The sequence below is a fragment of the Siniperca chuatsi genome, linkage group LG17, assembly GCF_020085105.1.
Source record: "Siniperca chuatsi isolate FFG_IHB_CAS linkage group LG17, ASM2008510v1, whole genome shotgun sequence".
NCBI classification, from domain to species: domain Eukaryota; kingdom Metazoa; phylum Chordata; class Actinopteri; order Centrarchiformes; family Sinipercidae; genus Siniperca; species Siniperca chuatsi.
This window is the reverse complement of record NC_058058.1, coordinates 13,205,098-13,230,382: the sequence shown is the minus strand read 5'-3', so window position 1 is coordinate 13,230,382 and position 25,285 is coordinate 13,205,098. Positions and strand designations below refer to the sequence as shown.

The 25,285-nt window shown below is 39.2% G+C and overlaps 1 protein-coding gene across 8 annotated transcripts in view; it reads left to right on the top strand.

The window, feature by feature from the left end:
* The first annotated feature begins 1,960 nt into the window (after window positions 1-1,960).
* The window catches only part of LOC122864981 (ras/Rap GTPase-activating protein SynGAP-like), a 44,926-nt gene continuing 21,601 nt past the window's right edge, over window positions 1,961-25,285 (top strand). For 2 of the 8 annotated variants that reach the window (XM_044172836.1, XM_044172830.1), the window contains exons 1-11: window positions 1,961-3,300; window positions 3,510-3,611; window positions 5,932-5,976; window positions 6,737-6,840; window positions 17,338-17,426; window positions 17,730-17,851; window positions 22,772-22,925; window positions 23,490-23,588; window positions 23,750-23,989; window positions 24,104-24,439; window positions 24,611-24,755. In XM_044172836.1, coding sequence (XP_044028771.1) covers window positions 5,951-5,976; window positions 6,737-6,840; window positions 17,338-17,426; window positions 17,730-17,851; window positions 22,772-22,925; window positions 23,490-23,588; window positions 23,750-23,989; window positions 24,104-24,439; window positions 24,611-24,755 — 1,315 coding nt within the window. In that variant the 5' untranslated portion in view covers window positions 1,961-3,300; window positions 3,510-3,611; window positions 5,932-5,950. The remainder of the gene's footprint in view (window positions 3,301-3,509; window positions 3,612-5,931; window positions 5,977-6,736; window positions 6,841-17,337; window positions 17,427-17,729; window positions 17,852-22,771; window positions 22,926-23,489; window positions 23,589-23,749; window positions 23,990-24,103; window positions 24,440-24,610; window positions 24,756-25,285) is intronic. The other 6 variants (XM_044172833.1, XM_044172832.1, XM_044172831.1 and 3 more) reach the window with 6 other exon arrangements.

Here is a 25,285-nt window from a genome sequence, read left to right as displayed (position 1 = left end):
ATCAGGGTTATCTCAATTTGGACATGTAGACTGATATTTTGAAACAGAAAGCCTGCGTTGCAAACTGGATATTTCTGCCTCTGCTGCTTTGATTTTGAGCAATCTTTACAGCCAGTGTGAACAGGAGAAATTACAATGACCAATAACTCTTTCAATAATGTACATATAGGCATGTGAGTATTGTGTTAAGATAGACTTGAAAAACATCCGAACCTGTCCTTTAATATGTTTCTGGCTGATTTGATTGAACTTGAGTGGCCCCTGTGCTACATGTAGATCACATCTGTCCATGGCAGGGTTAGTCTGTGAGGGCCATTATTCCTATGCAGAAATATTACAAGTTGGTTTTCTCGATTGCTAAGACACATTTCTTGAAAGCTGCTCTCCTTTTCTCTAAACTGTGAACACAAAACAATTTTCAAGCTACATTCACAAAACCTCAGACTCTTCTTGCAAAACCAAACTTTCACCTCAAAACAGTTCAATCTGTGCTCAAAACTGAACTATGTTGTCAAATCGTGCCCCGAGTCAATCAAAATTAACACTGCTGAACAGTCACTAAACACTACGTAGAAAAATAGAAAACACAATGCTCAGGACATGAAGCTGGAGAAATAAATGTTTATTGTTCACTGTAGGCTAAATGCATGTTGCAAAACAAAAATAACCCTGTGCATTTAGCACTTGTATAAAAAGACAAAACAAATCTTATGCGTTTGCCACTGGTGTACAGTAAGCCCATGTAAAAATATAGTACAAAAATATACATGGAATACTAGGCCTACAAACAGTTAGACCAACCCTCCATTACAATACTACAGTATATTGGTACAGTGATGTACTGAAACATTTACTTACAGTATACTGTGGTACAGTATGTAGTATGTCATACAGTAATTGCTGTCAACATTTACATACTGTACTATAATGTCAAAAAAAGGTAATTACCTGTTCTCTAAATCTTCGGTTTATGGTGGACACAGTGAATCTACTGATGTTTGGTTGTACCCTTTGTCCAGCCTCCCTCATGCTCATACCATCGACAAGAACATGGTCAATCACAGTAGCTCTGGTTTCATCAGATATTACTGTTCTTGGTCTTCGCTGACCACCTCGACCTCCTCTCACACAAACTCTTCCTCTCAGATTTCTATCCATTGTAGGGCCTCACAAACCAGTGCTCTCTGAACTGGCTTACTTTATATGTTCCCTCACATCATTAGCCACACGTGTGATCAATTTTGAGTTGTGTTCAAGTGGTGACATCTGTGCTTTAATTGTGTTTGACTTTTGTCACCTGTCAAAAGAGTGATTGATTCAATCAGTGGGTTCAGGCAACTGAGCATTTCGGTTCAGACAATAGGGTTTAGTGTTTTAGCAATTGAGAAAAACTGCAATTTAGCAATATGCATCATGTAAGCACAGTATCCACTGAAATAATAAAGATCTTAAAACTACATTCTGATGCTCTTACAGCCTTAAGACTGGGTAAAGCAGGGTCCCTCATCATGTCAGTGGTGCTTTAGTAGTAATATATTCCAAAACAAAGTTAAAATTAAGTTACCACATTCCTACACAGTGAACCTGGGGCTTTTTGGGGCCTCTGGGGATCTTGTTACCAGAAATCTGTAGCGACCAGCTGTCACAGAATAAGCTGTTTTTGTCCATCCATTTCCCCACCTTGCAGCAGGTAAGAGCGCTGTCTTATTAAAACGTTGTTCATATGAAATATTAGTATGTTCTGACGGGTCGCAAAACTATAAAAAGCATCACTTTCCCACCTGTCGGCTAAAAATAAGTTGATGGGATGTTTTCAGCCTTATTAAGAGCGCAGTATCCCTTATTCAAGAAATGAGTCAGTGAGAGACATGAAGCCCACTCTACATATTCAAGAAGTAACTTCAATGCACTTTATGAACCTCATTCCCACCGTAATTATTCAGCGCAGTGGGCGGCCGGCCGTCATCGTTTCGTTTTATTTTCGGCTGTTACAAACTCCAGAGATGGTGTACAGCGACTCGCCTGCCTTTGGAGGCGTTGGTTTCTGTTTCTGTCTATCTTACGTACTATCTCCGCCCTCAAGGGAGAGACTTCTCCGTTTACCGAGCACCTTTTTTCACGCACTGCCGTTAGATCAAAATTAGGTGTGACGGACTGCAAGAGCGCAAAGGACAACGCTTCAATTTGGCACCGGACCCCCCCCCTCCTCCTCTCTCTCTCGTTATGAATTTCTGGATTAAGGGGACGTCGTTATGCCACGCAGGGTGAACTACAGACGCTTTCCAAGATAAAATCACCGGAGCTAGAAGCAAAGGAGCACGTCAAAAAATGTGCATGAATCAGATAATGCTCAGATGCCGCTGCACATTTTCGGGATTTCGCCTGTAAATACCTCTGGGATGTTTATTTTTATGCTTTTGTGGTTTTAGTGCGCGCAATGTGCAGTAGGTTCGTGTGCTGCTCAGAGTTGGCATAGCCCACCTTGATAATTATCCTCATTTTAATATCAGTAATCGGCATGATTAATGTGCAGCGTGCTGTACTTGTAACCATACAGAATCCGTGTTGTGTCGTGTTTTTAAATGTAAATATAAGTGACAAATGAAGAACTAATTGGGTCTGTGGATCGGTAGACCAAACGCGCTAACAGGAGTTCATATTATTCCCAGATAATAAAGCGACGCAGGGGCTGTTTGAAGTCACATGTGCCCAGAACAAACAATTAAGATGACAAAAACCGTCCTCAGAAGAGATTCTCTTTATTACCGAGGAAGCTGCATTGGGATCACATCTCAGTTCCTGGATTGCAATAGAGTTGGAAGACAGGGAGCAGAGGAAGAAGAGAGGGAGGAGAAGCAGAGGAGAGCTGCTGAGCTGCACAACAGAGCCACTGCTGATAGACAAGCTTTGGCTTCAGTGATGGACTGAGCTGAAGGTGTCGGGACCCCTGTGACAGCCAGCTTCACTGCTTCCCTCAAGAGGCCTTCACGCTTGACAAAAGGCATGCATGGACACACTGCAGCATAGGTGAGAACACAAGGAGTTGCCCACGTTTGAACACAACAAATTGGCCCTAATGATTGAAATACAACTATCTCTCAAAGAGGACAACACTGGCCTTTCATTTGGAAACCGTCTCTCAGGTCTGCATAAACTGATTTTACCTTTGTCCCAAAAAGCAAGTAAACCTGGAACCTCAGCCCCTTCCCAAGTGCCCTGGAAACCCACCGGATTCAGTCCGCAACCACAGATGTAACTAAGCTGTCAGGATTTCGTCACCAGGAAGTCCTGTGTTTTTGGGTGAGTGTTGTACACATGTGTGGGCAGAAAGTCAAGTGACATACACACAAAATATCTCTCCCATCTTATAGTGTCAGTGACAGCGGGCCTGGAGAGGTTCACTAATCGAGCTGCTTAAGCTGGTCGTCCACCTTACAGCCTGAATAGTTTTCAACAACACAGGCAGCAGGGTCTATACCAGCTGTTAATACAACTGTGACATTGCTCAGGTGTCTTTCTGAGCCTTTTTTTTTAAAGGTGATGCACTGCAGGCCGAATGACCTCTGACGACACAGTGATGAGTTCAGTGAAAGTGGGACATCAGCACACAGGTAGAAAATTTAAGATTTGCCTAATGATTTTATATAAATAACTGGTGCCTATATGAAACATGTATTTCATGTGTTTTCAATGATAAAATGTTATGTGGTTTTTTCGCAGTAGTTTTACCAGTTTATTTTGGAGACATTCTCCCACAAATGTGTAGGCTGTTTAGGAAATTTGGCACAAAAGCAAAATGAGCCACTGTTGTGATTTGCTTGCTGTACCGGAAGGCTGCCCCCTCCCCTCCTCTAGCATTGGCCTGATGGATGTTTGATAAGACAATTTATGGAGGGTTTCTATGTATGAAGATCTGATTAGACACCGTGTTCTTTGCAGGATATGATGCCTTAAGTATCACATGTGTAAAATGCATTTTCTGCCACTATATGTATGTTTCAGTCATTTAATTTGTATATATGCTATTTTCTGGCATTATAAAGCCACACAAGTGCCACAAATTTGCATTTAAAACTTGCATTTTAACTGTTTGTTTGCATGAAATATTCGCTAATCGGCGCAAAACTGCTTTCATGAAGTGTTACTTATGTAAAAGTGCTAGCCAGGTGTCACAATAGTTCATTTTGTCCCACGTGCAAGATGCCCCAAGATGCAATTTGTACACATAATAATGGATATCACAGTACCTATAATATCATAGCACAAAACACAACACCTGACACTTGGTGCCACACATTGTGTAGAATATTGTTTATTCATATAATGTATTATCAAGAGAATTTTAAATTAGGTCCCTGTAAAGTCCCCCAAAAGGTGAAGGCAGTGTAAGGACCTGGTTGATTAGCACTCAGCTTCTGTAAAGTCGGCAGATTTTCTTGCCATTTTGCACTAGTTTCACCGATACCTGTTGTTTGCTAATTAGCTGTCTCTAGGTGGTGCACACTGAACACCTGCACAGACTACAGGGGGGATCTGAGAGCTGAGATATGCAAATTAGATATTAAGAGCTCATTCTTTAATTTCAATTATGTCAGAACAAAGTCGAAATGACAAAATGGGATATTAATTTATTATTTTAGCTTTCTCAAATTAGTTTACTTTGACCAGGCTTGGTTCAATTTACAAAAACAAAATTGGTGCGAGTACATTTGTGTTATGGTTAAAATAACATTTGCCAAAAAGTGTCCCACTTTCACTGGACTTTGCACTGGGGTCTGTTTGTGTATTTTGGACGAATAGATGAAAAATCAAGATACGCTTGTGTGGATTTTTCTGTTGTGACAGTTTTCCTCCATCTCAGCTGGCAAAAACAGATTTACTTGATGTTTGGACACTCTGTAATGTAGCTTTATTATATTGCGGCTCTTGCATACAGTTCCCCATCTTAACAAAACAAAACATAATGCAGTGGAGAGAGAAGAGCTTCAGGTAATGAAATGTCTGAGGCTGCACACTTGATAGAACAAGATAAGTCCAGCTCGCTATGACTCACTGGCCCTCGCAGGATGTGAGCTATCTCGTACATCTCGTCATAGGATTATTTTCTTAGTTTAGCTGAAATAGAAAGGGTGAGAGTCATGGACGTCTAGTAATCTTTCTTTGTTCTTCGTGGCACTGTGGAGAATCTGGACTCCTTGCCACTCTGCCACAGTTGTCAGCTGGGAGCCTGACAGCTGGCAATGAGCTGATTCCACTCCAACACCAAGTTTCCGTCATAATTCTGCTGCTCTTCAGCCATCTTCAATGCGACGCATGGCGGGGCTTTCTCTCGCTGCCAAGGACAGAAAGGCTTTGTCAGTCTGTTTGAATGTTCTCTAAAAAACAAAAAAGAGTAGGGACTCCTGTCAGTGAGCTCTCGTCCTGCAATCTTCTCAAATTGTTTTCTTTTGCTTCGGGCCATGAATTTCTTTGCCATCCTCATTTTTTTCAGCAACCCAACTGAGAAAACACAAGATATTTTTACCCTTCTGACAATTCTTCTCCATCCTGAGCCTCTGTTCTCACTTAACAACAGTACTACCTCATAATACTCATCTGTTTTCTCTTCCAGAACTGCCTGACAAACCTCTCCTCATATCCTCCTCCTCTTAATCTGTTCTGTTCCTTCACTAGACTTAACTACCTCAGATTTCTCATTAAAGTGCCTAAATAGTTAGCATCTCATACAGCTGTGAGTAACAGTTATTTTTAAGATAAATGGATGTCACGAGCGGGACAATCTCTATTGAAGCTGGCATGTCCCCTGTCACAAGAGAATAATCAAATGTCTTGACTGTTTTCCACGTTTTCCAAATCTCCTTGTTTGGATGACATATGTATTGGCTGTGTTATGACTGTTTTTCCCACCTTTCTTCCTGAAATTCCAATCAGCGAACAAGGAATAGAAAACATGGGGATTAAAGCACTGATGTGTCGGTAGGCATGCTTATCAATTAATCATAATAACAGCTTGTGGTTAAGCAGCATCATGACATTTAGCCTACAAGGTTATAAAGGGCAGCTATGATAAGTTGAAAGTTGCTTTTAATACAAATATATAATTTACTGTGGCCTGTAGTTTTTCAGTTTTTCTCTATGGTGAGTGAAATTAAGAAGACAGTAAACCTCCACCACTATTTTTGGTAAAAATCTGATTTGTTTCAAGGCATAGACACATTTCTGAGTGTGTTCACATGCTCTGCAGTAGCCCCAGATTGTGCCTCCCATGTATTATTATTGCATTCAAGTCAAACAGCTAAACATTTCCTGAAAAAAAATCCAGAGGGTCATTCATCAGCACTTACTGCTGTTTGTAAGACATTTCCAGAATCCTCAAAGACTCTTTTAACCATTTAGATGAAAAGATATTCCACCTACTGCATGATTAAAAAATATATTTTTAACTTATTTTCCAAGTTGCGACTCTATTCCCTATACCAAACCAAAATTGTGGCTGGAAGTTACATTTCTCCTTGTTTGTTTTGTGAACCAAAATGCTAAAGTTTTGTTTTCATCTCTGGTCATATTTGTCTATATTAATGTTACTTTCCTTTATTTCATATTTACATGCATAATTACATTTATTTTTCTTGTGGTACACAAAAAATAATCTTGTCATTGTTGTTGTAAGTGACTATCGGTCCATCAATCTTAAAAACTAAAAAAATACAACTTTACTTTTGTCTGTGCCATATAGCTGCATGGACACATCTTCAAAGACGTGGCTGCCGCATCAGAGTCAGTTTGGGTTGGTTGGTCAAGCAGAGGTTTGCTGTGGCGGACCTGGAGTTTTAACCCCAAGTGAGTCAGTTTAGCCCCACACTGGTGGAAGTCTGCTTTTCACTACTGTCAACTGTGCCTAACTTTTACAGCCTCTTCTCCAGTCTGTCGTGGTCCAATAAGATTTTTCTCTGTTATATATGTTTTTATATGTTTCCCTTCAACTTGCTGTCTTCTCTGACACCACTGTCGCCAATGGTTAATGGAAGGTTTTAAAATACACTCAGCCTCAGCTGTGCCATTCTGCTCTTTTTCCTCTGCCATGGCTTTCCAGTCCTTTTCAGCACTATGCAGTTTTACAAAAGTACCTCAGTATATTGAGGATTTTTTTACCACTCAATCCTCTACCGGAGCATCACTCACCCTCTGAGACCTGCTTTGTCACACTCCCAGAGTTTTATTTTGACATCCTCTAGGTTTGATAGCGCCATTTGCCTTTTATACCGGCTTTGATACACTTCCGAGTCTTCCACCTCACTATGCTCTCTTTACTTCCCCAGATGAAAGCAACAATTTCTGCTCCCTCCAGGGACAGGAAGAGAAATCATTTTGTGTTAGTTAGCACAGCGTGTAAAGCTGTTGTTTCATTTCAAACATTAAGACCTACACACTAATGTTTTGAAGTCTTAGGAGGAAACTAACAAGATGCGGTTCATATTGTTGGAGAATTCTTAGTTGAGAATCATCTTATTTTCAGCTGTGTTATATCTGGTGAGATAATACAGAAGTATCTCCGTACAGTCAGTGTTAAGAGCTTCAAATTGCTGCTTGATCTCTGATTTCATTTTCACAATTTTCAGCTATTTAGATTTGGGTCTGCTCTTTTATAAGCACGGCACCACAAAAATGCTTCTAAATACATTAGTAAAAATGAAGGTAGTTTGATGGAGAGCAGTGCACAAGCTGCGAACGTTCCTATGGTAACTAGGCCACACTCCCCTTGGCTAGCTCACACACACACAGGCAGAGGGACAGGCAGGAGAGAGGCAGGAATGCTGGAAAACACACACGATGGAGAGCAACTTCAGACTGTTTATTTAGGTTACTGTTCTTATGCATTTCCTCCACTTGAAAGGTATTCACATTTTAAAAACCCTGTTGCTTGGCCTTGAGAAATCGTGGTTACATGCAGAACGTTGGCAGTCGCATTCTTTCTGTTCCTCCAAAAATATCTGTCAGTTTTCAAGCCGGTCTCAGGTTCTTTCCCATGGCTCCGCACACACCCACACCGCCCCTGCTTCCTCAACCCCTCCACCCACCTCTGCTTTCAAATCCAGCAGCTCTGTGCATTTTTCCATTTACTTGATTACAGTGCTGTTTCTAAACATAGCAACTGAGTGGCTCTGAACGCAGTCAGAAGTGTCATTTGTCCCTTTTTGTCCCAACTTTTCTTAGCATATACCCAACAACCCAAGTTTTTTTTCTATTTAAACATCTTATAATTAAAGCAGTATTAACTTTTTTGTGCCATTATCTTTTGCGTGTTTATGTTCGACCCATCATGTTAACTCCTCCAAGTTTGCGTCTTTACTCAAAAAGGAGCTTACTAAACAGTAGCCCTGTTGCTTATTCACCTTGCACTTAAAAGCACCAGGCATTGCAAGACAAGAGTTTATTCCATCAAGCAGCTGATTCTCAAAATGTGCTCGGCATCTCCGATGTCGTTCTGCGTTTTGTAAATCACTGCTCACACTTAAACTGTGTCAAATCTCCTGGGGCGATGCTGCCGGCTTGTCAAAGAGCCACAAGGTTGATCCAGCAGGGTTTTGCTTCTGTCAGTCATGCAGGCTGATTATTTGGACAGCTCGCTGTTAATGAATGGCCTTAACTTTCTACGCACATTTCTACACACGCACTGTCAGTGGTTTTTCAACAGCTGTGATGAATTCATGGTGGCAGATAAACCACCTTTGACCCGATGTACTTTGGCAGTTGGCATTTGTTTTCTTAAACAAGCGCTTCTAGAGTTAAGTGTTTGCTTAAAGAGAGTCAATTCACCCAAATTAAAATGTATTTTCTCACTTGCCTCTTGTGCTATCTATCCAAAATTTTGATTATTTAAAGAGCGACTTAACGCCCTGTTTTAGCTTGAATACTGCCCCTTTATGATATTAAAAAATGTATTCAAATCCAGCGTGCAATGATTGCATCAATTTGCTTTGTACTTTGGGGTCATGTAGTACAAGACAACGTCACAGTTTCTTGCTTTTGTTTGGTCTAGAAGACATAATTACTAGATTGTTTCCTTGAAGAAAGAAAGAAACACTGCAGACACCAGGATCAGTTGATGGTATAATAATATAACTTTACATATAATTTACTAAATCAAGTGGATTTAGTTTTAAGTAACTCTTTAAGCACCACAAACATAATTCCTTTCACCTCCATTGTATAGACAGGAAGAAGAAATGTGAAAGGATATCTCAAAACCTAGGGACATAAAATCAAAACTCTTTATGGCTTGGTACCACTAGGACCTTTATATTTTTAAGGTGGGTGCATTTTTAAGGTGGTGTTGTCCACAGAAGATTTAGTGCTGACTGTGGAATAATAAAGGAATAAAACTGTTGCATACTTTGGCGATTATAAGGCCACTGATACTGGATATCTGAGGCAGAAATCAATATTTGAGAGAGAAAAGACAGATAACGATGTAATGGTCAATATTCATTTGTTTACATGCACACATAACATAAACAAACATTTTTGATAAGGATATCTGAAGTTGTTTTTTAGAGTTGTGACCAAATTGATCCAGAGCGGGACATTTTACAGTTGACAAATAAACATTGTTTCTAAATAACCTCAACATATCTTTGGTAGTTCTGTACCACAATTTCTTGCTGCTTATTGGTCATCATATTATTATTATGTTATTAGCAGATAATATCAGCCAACCAATTTATCTGGCGGGCTGTAATACTGATGGAATCATAATACAGGTGATTTTGTGACCTGCAGTAAATTGCTGATTTGTTTGCAGTAGTCAATCACGTGAAAAATCACATTTTTATTTTATTAACTGCATTATAAAATGTTCAGTTGTCTAGAATTGTATAGATAATAGAAATTAAACAGTTTAATACAAACAGCACTAAGTTTGAGCCTTTTGAATAGATACATACAGTAGAAGCTATGAACTGGCAGAACAGATAAGATAGAACTTTATTCATCTCGAAGGAAATTGTTGTGTCACAGTTACAGTAGGAAGCAGGAAAGAGTGCAAATATATAATATCAATAAATGTGCAAAAAAATCCCAAATATACATAATGACAAAAATATAAACAAGGTTAACGGTAAGGATCATATGTTGCTCATATCTCAAAGTATATCATATCTTCAAGCTGCAGAAACTGTGCTGTGATATATGGATGTTGATTATTTGTCCAAATGTAATAAACTTAATTAGCATTAATTTAATAACATTTTCTCCAACGTTTAACACTCTTTTATGATGAGCAGATTTTGCAGGAAGGAAAATAGTGCGCACAATCTCGACAGCATTAAATAACGATTAAGTTAGTAAAACCTCGACATATCGACTTATGTTATGGACATATTGGAGCTGTCGGAAAAATACCAATTTCCCAGTCATAATTACCATTTGGTTGTTGACGTGAACAGTATTTACTAGTCGGAATGTGGCAATTACGGAGACTTCCATATGACATGAATGCGACATCTGCCCCAGCAGGCCTGTCTGTGAGTCACCAGAGGCTCCTTGTTGTCATATGCTCCAGACCAGACATAACGAGATTGTGTGTGTGTGTGTGTGTGTGTGTGTGATCTAAAACTGGAGACACTGTCACTCCAAGACAAACTGGTCTGCACCATCACCATTGTGGACAGTCGCAATAAAATCAAGCTCAGCTCCCACTCTCTATACAGTGAATCTTAAAACATAAATCATGTAGCCCTCATAACACTGAAGAGGCCTCACACATGTGACATAAAACAAACTGAATATGACACCTGTCAGAGAGCACAAATAGCATAAACAATGCACATTCTCATCATGAGTGAAAATGCAAATGATGATCAGTAAAAGCATCCATATTGGCATAATTTTTCATTTAAAACTGTGCTTTTGAATATGTTCATACTTTTTTGTCCATACCAAAAAGTTATACGTGTGGTGATTTGATTTTAGGTGTTTAAATACATTACATAGCATAATGATTTTCTGCATTATGTTTATATTCAGCTGCAGTTCAGAAAAGTCACTGTACTATACAAACCAACTTACCACCCTGACATTTACATACTGTCCCAGCAGACAGTCATAGCTGTGTCCTCCAGATGACACAGGCATCACTTGAGAGGACACAGTCAAACTTTAAAATAACTTTCCGAACAAATGCAACTGTGTGGGGCTGTTAACAGTTTTGTAATATGTGTGAAAACGTGTTCACATTGAATCTCGAGCCTTTCTTTTTGATAAAGTGCATCTGCATGCCAACAAACAGACACTACTTAGGATTATATTGTAGTTAGGGATGCACATATCCGACTTTTCTCTTCAGATACCAATTCAGATACACAAATCGTGTGTACAGATGCGTAGAACTTATTAGGATCATTTTCGGCTCTATGGATGGCAATGTTGGTCTGTCAGTCGGTTGGTTCACCACTTTGATCCAGACTGAAATATCTCAACAACTATCATATAGATTGCCATGACTTTTTGTACAATCATGGTCTCCAGATGATCATTTCTAATGAATTTGGTGATCCCCTGACTCTAGTGCAACCATGATGTTGACATTTGTGGTTCTGCGTGAAACGTCCATTGGATGGATTGCTATGAAATTTGGTGCCATTCATGTCCCCCTCAGGATCAATTGTAATCTCTTTAGTGATCCCCTGACTTTTCATCTAGCACCATCATCAAGTCAAAATTTCAATTTGTCCAGTACTTTGGTTCAAATACCTGCAAGGCTAATGGCATTCATGTGTCTGCGTTTTTGTGTACCCACCAGAAGCTTCGTCTTAAACCATCATAATTGACATTTTATCGAGTGTTTAAGCCAAATTTCTATGCTACACTATTTTCCTGGCCATTGTTTTAGCTATATGTTTTAACTTGGTAAAAGTTTTCAGTCATTGGACGTATGGATCTTAAGTGATTTAAAGATGGCTGTCAACTCGACGTGGTTTACCGGACTGCCTCCACTGCTGATAGCTCAGCTAGGTTTGTTTTTCGTCCGGCGGCTAGGCTATCCGGTTGCTTTTATTAAGGATTTTAAGCTCTTTAGCACTTTTATGGACTTTACTGTGGATTTTAAGTTTTGAGCACTCTCATGGATTAACTGCAAGCCTGATGGCTCAGTGTGGATCTTGTCACCTTACCGTCTGTAAGCTGAAGAAAAGTATTGCCTGTCTGGAAGCCAAACTCATCCTGGAGTTCTCCACTGTCGCCTCGGCCCAGGCAAAACACCTTGCACTCCCCAGCTACTCTGTCTGCGGCAACCAGAATGCGACCATCCCATCTCACTCCCCTGACTGATCCCATCATCACTGGCGCCCCGGAGCATGAAGCCGTTCCAGCTAAGCCTGAAGATCCGTGGCTCCCCATGGGTGCAAAGCCCAAAGCAATTGCCATTTCTATTCCTTGCTGAGCCACAGTGGATGCACGGTCACTCGTCGGCGGGGGTGGTGAGAAGGCTCCGGTGAATTCGACTCCACGTCAACCAGAGCGCTGGACTGTAGCCTGTAAGGACAGACATGGAGGGATGCTCCCTTTTTCCAGCGGTCAAGTCTTCCTCTCGCCGCAAGTTACTGAAAGAGGCCGTGATCAGGAGAAGCTCTGGAGGTCTCATTCGTCCTGAGATGGCAGAGAACACCTCTGCTAAGAAGGACGTCGCCCTCTCGCCGCAGCAGTCCCCGGCCACGTCTATCCCAGGGACAGCTGATGGAACTCGGCAGTCTCCATGGTCATCGACTCTGCCTCCTCTCCTTAGGATTGATTTTAAGATCTTATTGATTGCTCTCCATGGCCTGGCTCCAGACTATATTTTAGACTATATTTTAGACCTTGTAATCCCTTATGAACCTTCACGTACTTTGAGATCTTCGGGCAGGGGTCTTCTGTCTGTTCCTGAGTCGAGGATGAAAACTAAGGGGGACAGATCTTTTACCATCAGGGCCCCGAGGCTCTGGAACAACTTGCCCGAAGAAATTAGGTTGTCTGAGTCAGTGTCTTCTTTTAAGTCTCTTCTCAAAACACATTTTTATCAGAAAGCATATCCTGATTTTAGCTGAACTGGCTGTTTATTTGATTGCTTTTGTGTATTTTATTTCTTTATATTTCATCATTCACTGTGGTATTTTATTTCTCTTGTTGTGAAGCACTTTGTACTTTGTTTTGAAAAGTGCTCTATAAATAAAGTTTTATTATTAATTATTATTATTCCCATCATCCTCAGCTGTACAGTGGCTTTAGTGCTAATTAACAGCATGCTAACATGTTAAACTAAGATGGTGACCATGGTAAACATTAAATTGAATTAATAATTAAACTTACGCTGTGTCCCAAATCTGTACTGCCTAATATTTCTATACAGTGTATATACTACATACTAATTGTCATAGTATACTGTTTTAGCAGTTAGCATATGTTCTTAACACCTTTATACTAACCGGAAGTGATACAATACGTGCAGTGTCAGATGTTCATCAAACTGCGACTTTGTCACTGCCAGTTTAACTTCACAAACAGAAAGCAAAGAATCTTTCTTAAAATGAAATACTTTTTTTGTTTTCCAACATCTTAATAACATCTCACAATTTATTTTAATATTTTTCCCAGCTGCTAGCAGCTCCTCCATTTCCTTTCTGCATTGCATTGTGGGGAAACAAGTATCCATCAACAGCACACTCAAAAATCAACTGTATTTAGTATGCACTCTGTCCAATTTGAGTATACTTAATTTTGTCACTTTTCAAGTGTGAACACACTATATATTGAAAACCTGCTTAGAAGTAGTATGGATTTGAGACATGCAGGTTGTCGTTGTTAACATGCTGGCATTAGCATTTAGCTAAATCCACTGTTGTGCCTAATTACAGCCTAACAGAGCCGCATGGCTGTGGACTCTTGTTGACCACAAATGATTGTTTGATGATTATGTGCCATGGGGTGAATGGAAAGTTGGGGTTTCATTAAGTGCATCTTTAGGTAAATGAATAGCTGCTGTGAGACTTCATGGTTATTAAAAACTAATTTCATAGTTTCTATTTGGTAGGGCTGCTTATGTCATGATCACTTAGCTCTATTCTTAGTTCTAGTTCTGCATCTATTTCTATTTCAAAAAATAAAATCAATCCTGTGAAAAAGGTTCATGATTTAATTCAATTTATTTAAAAAAAAAAGTTTCCAAATATGTATTAATAGAGAGCTATATGCTAAAGGTTGAGTATGTTTCTCCAACACCCACTCATAGTCTTCCTCTTTCTGTCTTCCTCTCCCTCTGTATCACAGTTAGCTAGAGGCTGTTGCCACCCACACACTCCATCCTGACAGCAATTTACATTCAGAATAACCCATGTGAACACATCCATGTGTTCTAATATGTCACGTTTACTTAGAGCACCGCATGATGCTGCTGACTGTTTTAATGGCGGTGATGTTAAAAATTGGAAATATGCTAAATATTCCTCTGCAGGGTCATTCAATCAATATGATGTAGCTCTGCCTCTGAGAAGTGTTAGGATTCAGCCCCTCATGAGACACAGAAGAAACTGAAATATTTCCTGCAGTCGAGAAAGATTCCCCCTGTGGGCACCCGATAGGTCTGATCAGTTCACTCGCATGCGTGTTACCAGAAACACAGTGTTGTGCAGCATGTTACTTAGTGTTTTTCATCATCTTTATTGTGCAGTTGTGTGCCAATATCTTCTACAGTTCAAGTAGAAGCCCTTGGAGTTGTTTCCATGGATACCAAACAATTAGCTGGGATTCAGAATAGAACCTGGAGAGTAGCCTATTTACAGGCTTTAGGAGCGAGGAAATCATAGGATGATAATGTCTTGATTCTCTGTTGCAAAGGGGAAAAAAATCTGCTCATTTGGTTAATGGGTAATTTCTAAAAAAATTAAATAAATAAATTTGATCCAACAGACCAATTACAGACAAAAATAGAAGAGCAGAATGAATATCAACATGAAATATACACATGCTTTTAGCTTTAAGAGACAAACCTATGGATGAATTAGGTTAACATCAAAGGATCAAATGTATGATGGGTTAAAAAGCTTAAAAAAAACATGAAATCCAAACAATATATGAATATAAAATAGAATGTGGCTTTATTTTACAACCTAAAAAGTCATCTTTGGCTTCAAGTAAGAGCAACATATTACCTTTAGACATGCTTCATTCCTCCTTGTGTTGCTGTAATTACAAACCTTGAACTGTTTTTAGCTGGAAAGCCTGATAATCAGACTGAATTTAACTTAAACTTTCATTCAGCCTGACATCATGTTCTTGTTATCTGATTTCTTGTTAAGTGGGGCGTTATTTTGTTTCTAATCAATCGGTAGCGCGTGACATATCTGTCCAATCAATGTCATTTTCACTTGACACCTGCTGCGGTAGTGGTTACTGAGAGCAGTTAACATTTTTCACACTGATCAAAGAAATATGATAATTTAAGAGTTATTTCTGTAACTCGACTCACGACAACTTGTACAGCGGCGTCAATCTCATCCACGCTTTTCACCATTTTTCTCTCACTATTTTTCATGTAGCTAGGTAGCTAACTAGCAATGTTGGAAGATGACTTTCCCATTCCTTATCCTGCCTGCTAAACTCTGATTTGTTGATTGTTTCAATTGTTGAACAAATTGGACATGTGGGTGGCGATTCACAGGTCTGGAACCATCCAGGCTAGGAAATAGGACAATTTTTCAACAGGGTGTAAATTTACATATTAAGCTTGTAGATTTGGGGTGTATTTGCCTTCATTCTGTTGTTTATAAAACCTCTCTTGCATTTCTGTTGCTGTCTGTATGGAGAGATAAGGATTTCGGAGTAACACGTGGCATGTTCTGCTCCTGTGCATTGGCCTAATCTTTCTTAGCCAACGCAGACATGTAGAGAAAGCATCAGATCTGATTCCCTACAGATAGCAGTCTATACTTTTATTGATCCAGCACCATGTTCCAGAGTTTGCACAAGCCCAAAGTCAGACAAAGACCATAAGGTTCAAGATGACTCAGTACAGCATGTTACTTCTTTTCAGGAGTCCAGTATAGTTTTCACATCAGGTTTTGCGTCACTGGCCTTGGATACACAATGTTTTCCAATGGAAGGGCGATGAAAAGTGTCTTCCAGACTGTCACAATGTTGTTCTTTGTGGTTTTTTGGAGGCTGTAGCTGTCTGTCCTTGTTGCTGAGCTTCACTTACACCTACTATTCTGCATTGTTGATGTGCTTTTAGCTTGTTTGTGATTATTATATGTTTGACATGTTTTTGTAATCCTATTTCCTTTTCTATATGTGACCAAAGCAGCTGCAAGGTAATGACACAAGCTATGAATAAGATAATGTAATAACTGTAATAAAATGGCCCTCTTGACTTGACTTTTTTGTGATAATGTAACAATAACATCAAGAAATATTACTTAAATAACTTAGAAGAAAAAGAATATAACGGTTCGTTATTATATTATGATTCAACATAATAATTATACGATCCATTACGCTGTCTTTTGTGACCTATTTCACATTTTGTGTCATTTTGTTATTACATCATCAAATGTCTGTAATATTGTTCAAGTTGTCTCATGTTGTTTTTTCAAATCTCACAAGAGTGTCAGATCACTTTGTAAGCCAGCACACACTGTTAATTGTCATTCAGACTTAATGACTCTGTAGCTGCTTGTACATTTTGTCCTATTTTGACTTTTTTCAATGCTCCTCTTACATATTTTATCTATTCTTCACCATATTTGGTACAAAATGTATTTGGAAGAGCACAAAAAGTTTTTAATTTGTTTTCTGATTTCATACCCTTTTCCGATTATTGGCTGCCAAAGTAGGTGTGACCCATTTGACATTAAATTGTCATAATCGTTGAACGCATTGTGTAATTGCTACCTAATTTAGATAAACAAGCACAGATAAACTCTGAGCAATCTTGCAAAAATTGATGGAAATTTACTCAGCAACAGCCTTACAGCAACATGGTAAATTTAAATGGCCATAACTCAGCAGCCAATTAGTCTGACTCACCGACAGTTTGCACAGTTCATCATCAAAATCCTAACATTCCCAGCATTTTGGTATAAAATCAGCATGATCTTTCATAATGCACTATATATATTTTGATGCTGTATCGGGATTCAGATGCAGGAAAAAAACTCAAAGGACAAAAACATTTGATATTTATTAGAATAATACATTTAGTAATAATGCATTTGCTGACTAGGTATAATAATTTAATGTCTGTAATGTCTATGTTTTTTTATTGATCTATTTTATTTTTTATTTTTTTGCTGCACTCTTTTCTAATAGACCAATCTCGCAGGGCAAGTTTTGCCTCTGTAAGACAGTCAAGCATGGAGACCCCTCCCAATGCCACCCCACAGCCCTTCAGACAGCCGGTGAGTACAGTAAGGTTTGTCACGCTCTCCTGATGCAAGTGTATGGCATATGTAAGCTTTCTGCTCACATAGAAAACATGTACACATTTTTGGGCCCAGTCCGATATTGTAAATTCACACTAGGGATGCAAAACCAATGTCATGCTTGAAGAAGAGTTTACACTTTCATAGATACATTTTCATACATAAAGTTTCTAGCTAAGCTAAGCTTTTTTATTGCATTATATTCCGACAGTTGGGGGAAGTTTTCACTCTGCTCTTATAAACTGTATTTGTTTCTATTTTCCCTTGTTGAATCTTCAGAGTTTTCTCAATCGAAGGTTGAAGGGTTCCATCAAGAGGGCCAAAAGTCAGCCCAAACTGGACCGAACCAGCAGCTTCAGACAAATGATTTTGCCCCGGTTTCGTAGTGCTGACCAAGAGAGGTAAGTAACTTTTGTTGTATGAAGCGTTCATATAATTCAAGGTAATACCAACTGTTTTCTAATTTGGTGTGACGTGGGTGTTGGAGCCTGTCCCAGCATACTTTGGGCAAAAGCCAGGAAAACACTGTGGACAGGTTGCCAGTTTATCACAGGTCTAACAAATATATTAAATATAATATATATAATAAGACATGTATGTTACAGTTTGTGTTGTGGTAAGATCATGCAATAATTATGTGATCATGACAATATAAAACATAAAAATCATTACAGCATGGATTCTGTGTTCCTTGGGATCATGTTCTTGGACTGTGGGAGGAAGCTAGAGCACCCAGCGGAAACACAAACCCAGGGAGAGTAGGCTAACTCCACGCAGAAAGAACCAGAGAAATTTTTTTTTAGATTTTTCTTTTTGTGTGTGGCATGTTTGCCTTTATTTTATAGTGAAGAGCCTCACAAGAAATGTGGAGAGAAAGAGAGGGGTATGGAATCAAGTAAGGGAACATTGTGCTTATATGGTATGCGTCTTAACCACTAGGATGCCCCTCCATGACCCTTTTTACTGAGTCAGTTTGCTGACTTTTATTTTCTACTAATGGTCCCATTCTATTCGCTCTCGGTCAGGTCACCTAATGATGGTGCCTTTAAAGTCACAGTGAAACGGAAGTTAGAGTGTCTTTATCTTTAGTAATATGTGTGGACGGAGTTTAGTTACTGTGATTTGAATCAAATCCTGTAGATTTGATTGGGTTGCTCAAACGTGGGCATGGCTAAGCGAATACAGCGTGATATGGGGCTCTATTTTTGTGACGCATATTTAGCATGTAACAAGACATTAATGAATAATTAACACAGGAACACAAGATTAGAATTTGTAAAATGTATTTTTAATTTCACTGTGTCTCAAAAGTAACTGACTGATGAGAATCTTGGGAAATGTAGTGAAATCCAATTAGACCTCGTCCTGTAATAGACCTCTAATATGGCTTACTGGGCTACTTAAAGGGCCAGTGTGTAGGATTTAATGACATCTAATGGTGAGGTTGCAGATTGCAACCAACTGATAACCCTTCCCTTCATCCTTCTGTTACAAGCGTGTAGGAGAAACTATGGTGGCCGCTAAACTCGCGAAAAATACTAAAGACCCTCTCTATAGCCACCGTTGGCTTGAACCTTCTGGGCTACTGTAGAAACAGCGGTGCAACATGGCGACCTCCGTGGAAGGGGACCCGCTTGCTCTGTAGATATAAAGGGCTTATTCTAAGGTAATGGAAACACAACAATTCTTATTTTCAGGTGATTATATACTAATGAAAACATATGAATATTATATTACATTTCTGCCAATATCCCCCTAAATCTTACACACTGGTCCTTAAAAAGAAATGGAGCCATTGTTAATGTTTTTAGTTACATCTGTGCTATTCCTGTTGTGGCAAGTCAAAATGTCTGCTGTGAAAAAGGTCTGTTGCTACTTGTGGCCACACTGGCTGATGTTACATAGTTACGTAGTCTCGCTTTAATAGATTGCAGTTAAGATTGGTAGATGTTCAAAGTCCCCAGATGACTTTGATGATCCCTTGACTTTTCATTCACAGCCATATAAAAATGTTCACTTGTCCAGCACTTCAGTTCAAGACAAGATACCTTGAAAAACCAATGAATTCTCGTCAGCCTCAGCTGCACATTAAGATTATTACTCACATGGCATGCTTACATGCTAACATTAGCATTTGTGTTATCCTTAGGGAAGATATATATATATATATATATATATATATATATACACATACGCACAAGAATACAGGATACACAAACAAAATCTCCAGTACAACAATCAAAGATTTAACCACAACATCCTCCACCCCTACACACAATCCACCCCTTCCCCACCTAAAAAAAAAAAAAAATCTTCAGTTTAAGTACATCTTATATTAGTCTACAAATGTTGAAAATAAAAACCTTTGTCAGATTTGGACGTTACAGAGGGCTACTTATTTATCCCCAGGTGCTTCTATCATATGGGCTAAGTCTGTCCTCTCTAGATAACATACGAAGGGACCCCAAATGTTGTGAAAGATTGACTGATTACCCCTGGCAGAGTCCTAGATAATTCAGAAATCCATTTACCCATACTCGGCCTACCGACCCTTTTTCCATGATAGAGCAATAACTCTTTTGGCCAACATTTTTTTTTTTGTCTCCTTCTAACGTTATGATTAGCTGGATATTAACCTAGTATAAAAAGCTTTGGGTCTAGAGGTATTTATATGGATAATAGTCCTGATAAGAGTTACTGCTTCCCAGAATGTTTTTATTTGATTACACTGCCAACAACAGTGTAAAGGTGTGGGAAAATTTTAAACCATTTCTCAAAAAACTAAAATCTCTCTTGTGTTTTTATGTGTGAAGCAGAGTGTGTATAAATCTCAAACTGCCAGTGGCTCACCTGCCTCTCCACCTGAACTGTGGCTTCTTATCATCTACTCTGACAAAAAGCAAAGCCCTGCTGAATGAGGGACATTGCCTTTAGTCATTCACTCACAGATGGTTTGAGCTTGTGCTTTTTCCAGAGCTTTCAGGCAGTTACTTAAGATATTCATTTGATTGACATTAATAGCAGAACTACAAAACAATTTATCCCATCATTGCAATGCTGCCATCGGAGCTGTGAAGTATTACAAGTGAACTTAAAATGGATTTGCCAAACCTTGTCTTTTAAATAAATTTGTGGTTTGGAGTCAGTTTGCAGGTGTTACACTTTTCTAAATTTTCTAATCTAAAACTATCATGAATGTTATTTTGGTAAAAATATCTTAATTTCAAAGGTCTGTTGGACATTGCTAGAATTAAATGATGCCTACATTTATCATGTCAGTGTGATTGATCACGTCAGGATGAGATAGCTTGCAGCTCCGGAGGCTCTCATGACAGCTTTTTCTTGTTTTGTATTCTGGCTTGAGGTCACACCTCGGAGGATTCTGGCTTCCATGGTGATCAAAATTTTATGCAGTCCTCACACAATCCAGTCACGACGCACATATGGGAAATGTAACGATGTAGAGAGGGAGAGGCAGAAAGTAAAAATGTAATGCTGACATTACACTTTCCTCCCATCACAGGAGATGCATAGACATTTTTAGGGCAGGTGTGGATGTCCGATGCTCAGAGATGTGAAATGTGTCGTTTAGCAAGGGCTGTAAAAATCCTTTGTTCTAAAATGCAGGGTGAGCACCAATGCAGAAGCCCAGTTCAAATGTTAAAATGAATTATATATTAACCCAAGGGGTTCTGTGGAGGCAGCATTGAAGGAGGTGGTAGCTTAATGGTGTCGGGGTTAAAGGGACTTTCTGCCTCAGTCAGTGTGCTTTCCCCTCTAACCACAGCCGTTCTCCAGCTCCCACCGCTGCCTCAGACAGCTGCCTTCACAGCCTGCTTTGAGTTCTGCCCACACACACTTAATTTACTCAGTAGTGTTAAGTTGACTTTGCTATAAACCCTCGCCGTCCAACTCCACACTCTAGCTTTCCAACACAGCTGCTCTACTTCTTCTGCCAAGTCGGTTTACCAAAGTATTTTACATGTTCTTCATTCTGCGATGGCACTGTCAGCTCCACTGTCAGATTCACTGCACCTCTCACCACATTAAATCTGGTCTTAAATTAGCGCTCCTCATTTGCTGCATAATTATCAGGTGTTTCTTCAAAGATGCTGCTTTTCCTTCATTTTCTCTTATGTTCAAAGGCAGTGTTAAAAATGCAGCATGCTAGCTCCAGCTTTTTAGTGCAGATGAACTCCACACTTTTTAGTTCATTCTTCTTTAGTCCAAACTAGTTTCAGAAAATGTCAAAGGAATAGTTAGAAAACGTTTTGAGGAATACACTTGTTTACTTTCTCACTAATAGTTGATTAGAATGATGATTGATGAGAAGATTGATTCCACTGTCATAGAGACTAGACTAGGCTAGAGCCAGCAGCCGGTTAGCTAACTTTGCATAAAAACTGGAAAAGGGGGGGGGAAACAGCCAGCCTGGTTGTGTCCAAAGTGGAAAATAAAATATGCCTACCACCACTTCTATAGCTCAAAAAGTAGTCCAGCACATACACAAAGGTTTTTTGTATGGATTAAACAAATGAGATATAACGTGTTAGTGGCCTTTAGAGGTGCTGGACCGTTGATTTTGGGGCTTGCTCCCCCTGCTTCCAGCCTTTATACTAGGCTAAGCTAATCACCTGCTGGCTTCTTCACATCTTCACATACACTAGTGTACAGACACGAGAGGGGTATCAATCTTCTCATAACTCTCGAAGCAAAAATGTTTTCCTCTGTACATTTTTTTCAATTGGCCTACTGACCTTTTTGCTTCCACTTCCACCACCACTTTTCTTTTTCTTGATATGGCTGCCCTCTTCTAAAGGTTACCCTATGATCAGGCCTAATCCTCTGTGCCTTTTATAACTGCACTACAGTATTTCTGCAGACTAGCCCCACTGAACTTTTACATTTACGTTTACATTTTTCCCCATTACACAGTAGGCAGTACCATCATTACATTTACATTTTCATTTTTAAAGTCTTTTGCAGTTGTAGGAATTTAAAGAGTTGCATTTCCAGACAACACCACAAACTCAGACACTGTGGGCCATATAACAGGCAGTATGAGTCACATGAGTCGAGTCAACAAACCAAACTGCAAGCACCAGAACTGAAAATCTGGTAGTCTTAACTTTTCCATAAACTCATTATAAAAGGATCAGATCTCAAAAATCATAGTGAGATTGCAGGAGAAATGCACAAGGATTTCTGAGCTGCAGTGACTCATTGTTTGTTAAATGAAAACCTTTCTGGATTGTTTATCTGAAGACCAATGATTATCTGAATTCTGAAAGTAAATAAATCTCTTCTTCTTCTCTCACCAGGACACGATTGATGCAGAGCTTCAAAGAATCCCACTCCCATGAATCCCTACTTTCTCCTAGCAGTGCAGCGGAGGCTTTGGACCTAGTTTTGGATGAAGATGCCATAATTAAACCTGTCCACTCTAGCATTTTAGGACAAGAGTACTGCTTTGAGGTGTGTTAAGTTGTATAACCTTTTTTATTCTCCCTGGTTTCACCTGCCTACTAATGGACTTGTTTTTTTTTTTTAAACTCACTGTATACTTCTTTAGCCAACTAACCAATTGAATTGAATTTGTTAAAATGTATGTTAAGACATCAGATCAGATGCGACTACAAAGCCACTTCTCACCTCTCTCCAAATTAGATAAACCTAGATAGACCTAGCGATTTAAAGAGTTTGTGCTAAAGTGATTAGTCGATTGACAGAAAATTAATAGGCAACAGTTTTGAATCGATTAATCTTATCTTTAGTCTTTTATTCTTGTGTATCAGGAGATTATCTGGTTCCAGCTTATCGTGAGAATTTGCTATTTTCCCCTGACTTTTTATCCGACTGTAAATTAATTTTCTTTGTTATCTTAAGCTTTGAGGAATTGTTACATTTATATATTTTATTTACCAACCAATTAATCTGAAAGACAATCAACAGATCAGTAGTGAAAATAATTGTTAGTTGCAGCCACATAAGGAATATTATATAATAATGAATATACTAAAACTTTATTTTTGTCTGCAGGTGACCACCAATTCAGGGACAAAATGTTTTGCTTGTCGTTCAGCTTCTGAGAGAGACAAGTGGATTGAAAATCTGCAACGAGCTGTCAAACCTAACAAGGTAGAATCAGTAGATTTTTTTGTAATTTTAAATTCTAACTCAAAATGATCCGGCACCTGGTGACCTGTTATTTCATCACAAGAGCCAAGGTGTAACATTAAGAACATATGTAGATAAGGACTGTTATAATGCAGTAACAGAACTCCTCGTTTCACTTTCAGGACAACAGCAGACGAGTGGACAATGTGCTCAAGTTGTGGATCATTGAAGCTCGAGACCTTCCAGCTAAGAAACGCTACTATTGTGAGCTGTGTCTGGATGACATGCTGTACGCACGCACCACCAGCAAACCCCGGACCGACACCGTCTTCTGGGGCGAGCATTTTGAATTCAACAATTTGCCTACCATTCGTAGCCTTCGTTTGCACCTCTACAAGGAAACTGACAAAAAAAGACGCAAGGTAAAGTATTTTATATTGATCTGAAAAACTCTAGTTCTGGGTCAAAAACCATTTTATTGTGCTACAAATATAAAAAAAAAATAAATAAAAAAAAACGATTTCTTGGTAATCTAGGAGAAAAGCACATATCTTGGCCTTGTCAGCATCCCCATCTCCAGCATCACGGGCCGGCAGTTTGTGGAGCAGTGGTACCCGGTGATACAGTCCAGTGTCTTGTCCAAAAGCGGCGGTGTTGGAAGTGCCAAAGTGATCAACGCCTCACTACGTGTCAAGTCTCGCTACCAGACAATGAACATCCTCCCGATGGAGCTGTACAAGGAGTTTGCCGAGTACATTACCAACAACTACCGAACACTGTGTGCAGTCCTGGAGCCGCTGTTGAGTGTGAAAAGCAAAGAGGAGGTTGCGTTTGCTCTGGTGCACATCCTTCAAAGCACAGGGAAAACAAAGGTAAACAAAGGGGTAAAAATGTAACCTGATTGCATGTTATAGTTCCATAAATCAATGCTGTTCACATCTCTCAGCTCTCTGTATGATCTGTAGGTTTGTTTCATCGCAATAAGTACTACTTCCTTTCCTTTGTATATGCTCTACTGAAGTGAAAATGTAATCTCTTCTCAGGAGTTCCTGTCTGACATGGCGATGTGTGAGGTGGATCGATTCATGGATCGTGAGCACTTGATCTTTCGTGAGAACACGCTAGCTACAAAAGCTGTGGAAGAGTACCTTAAACTGATAGGTCACAGATACCTCAAGGATGCTATAGGTAAGGCTAAATCACTGTGTATGTAATCCCCAGCTACCTGAATGAAAGGCGTATTTGAAGTGTGTCAGACTAGGCTACATTCCAGCATAAACAAAATCTGTTCATTTAGCAAAAATGATTGTGACATTGTTTAACGTTGAGATTGTTTGATCTACATTTGTGATATATTTGTGACATCTTCCCAAATGTCTCTTATTTATTGTGGTAGCAGCATTTTAGAAATACTAGTCTAAGAAGAACTGTCTAAATGTCACATCAACAAACAGGAACTGCGCTTTAATACCATTTCTGTGTAAATAAAATGCAAATTTCTTCTTTTATTCTCTCATGGAATGAAAGAAAAATAATAAGAACAGTTGGATTAGCTGTTTTTAAGGTTTTTCTTGATGCACACAATCCAGGAAGACATCCCGGTGATTTTTCATGTTTTATCCCATTTATTACAAATCCTGTATATTTTACATTTATATTTTTAAGTTTTAATATTGACTTCCTCCAAGCAACCATTGTTTAACAAATTAGTAACCCAC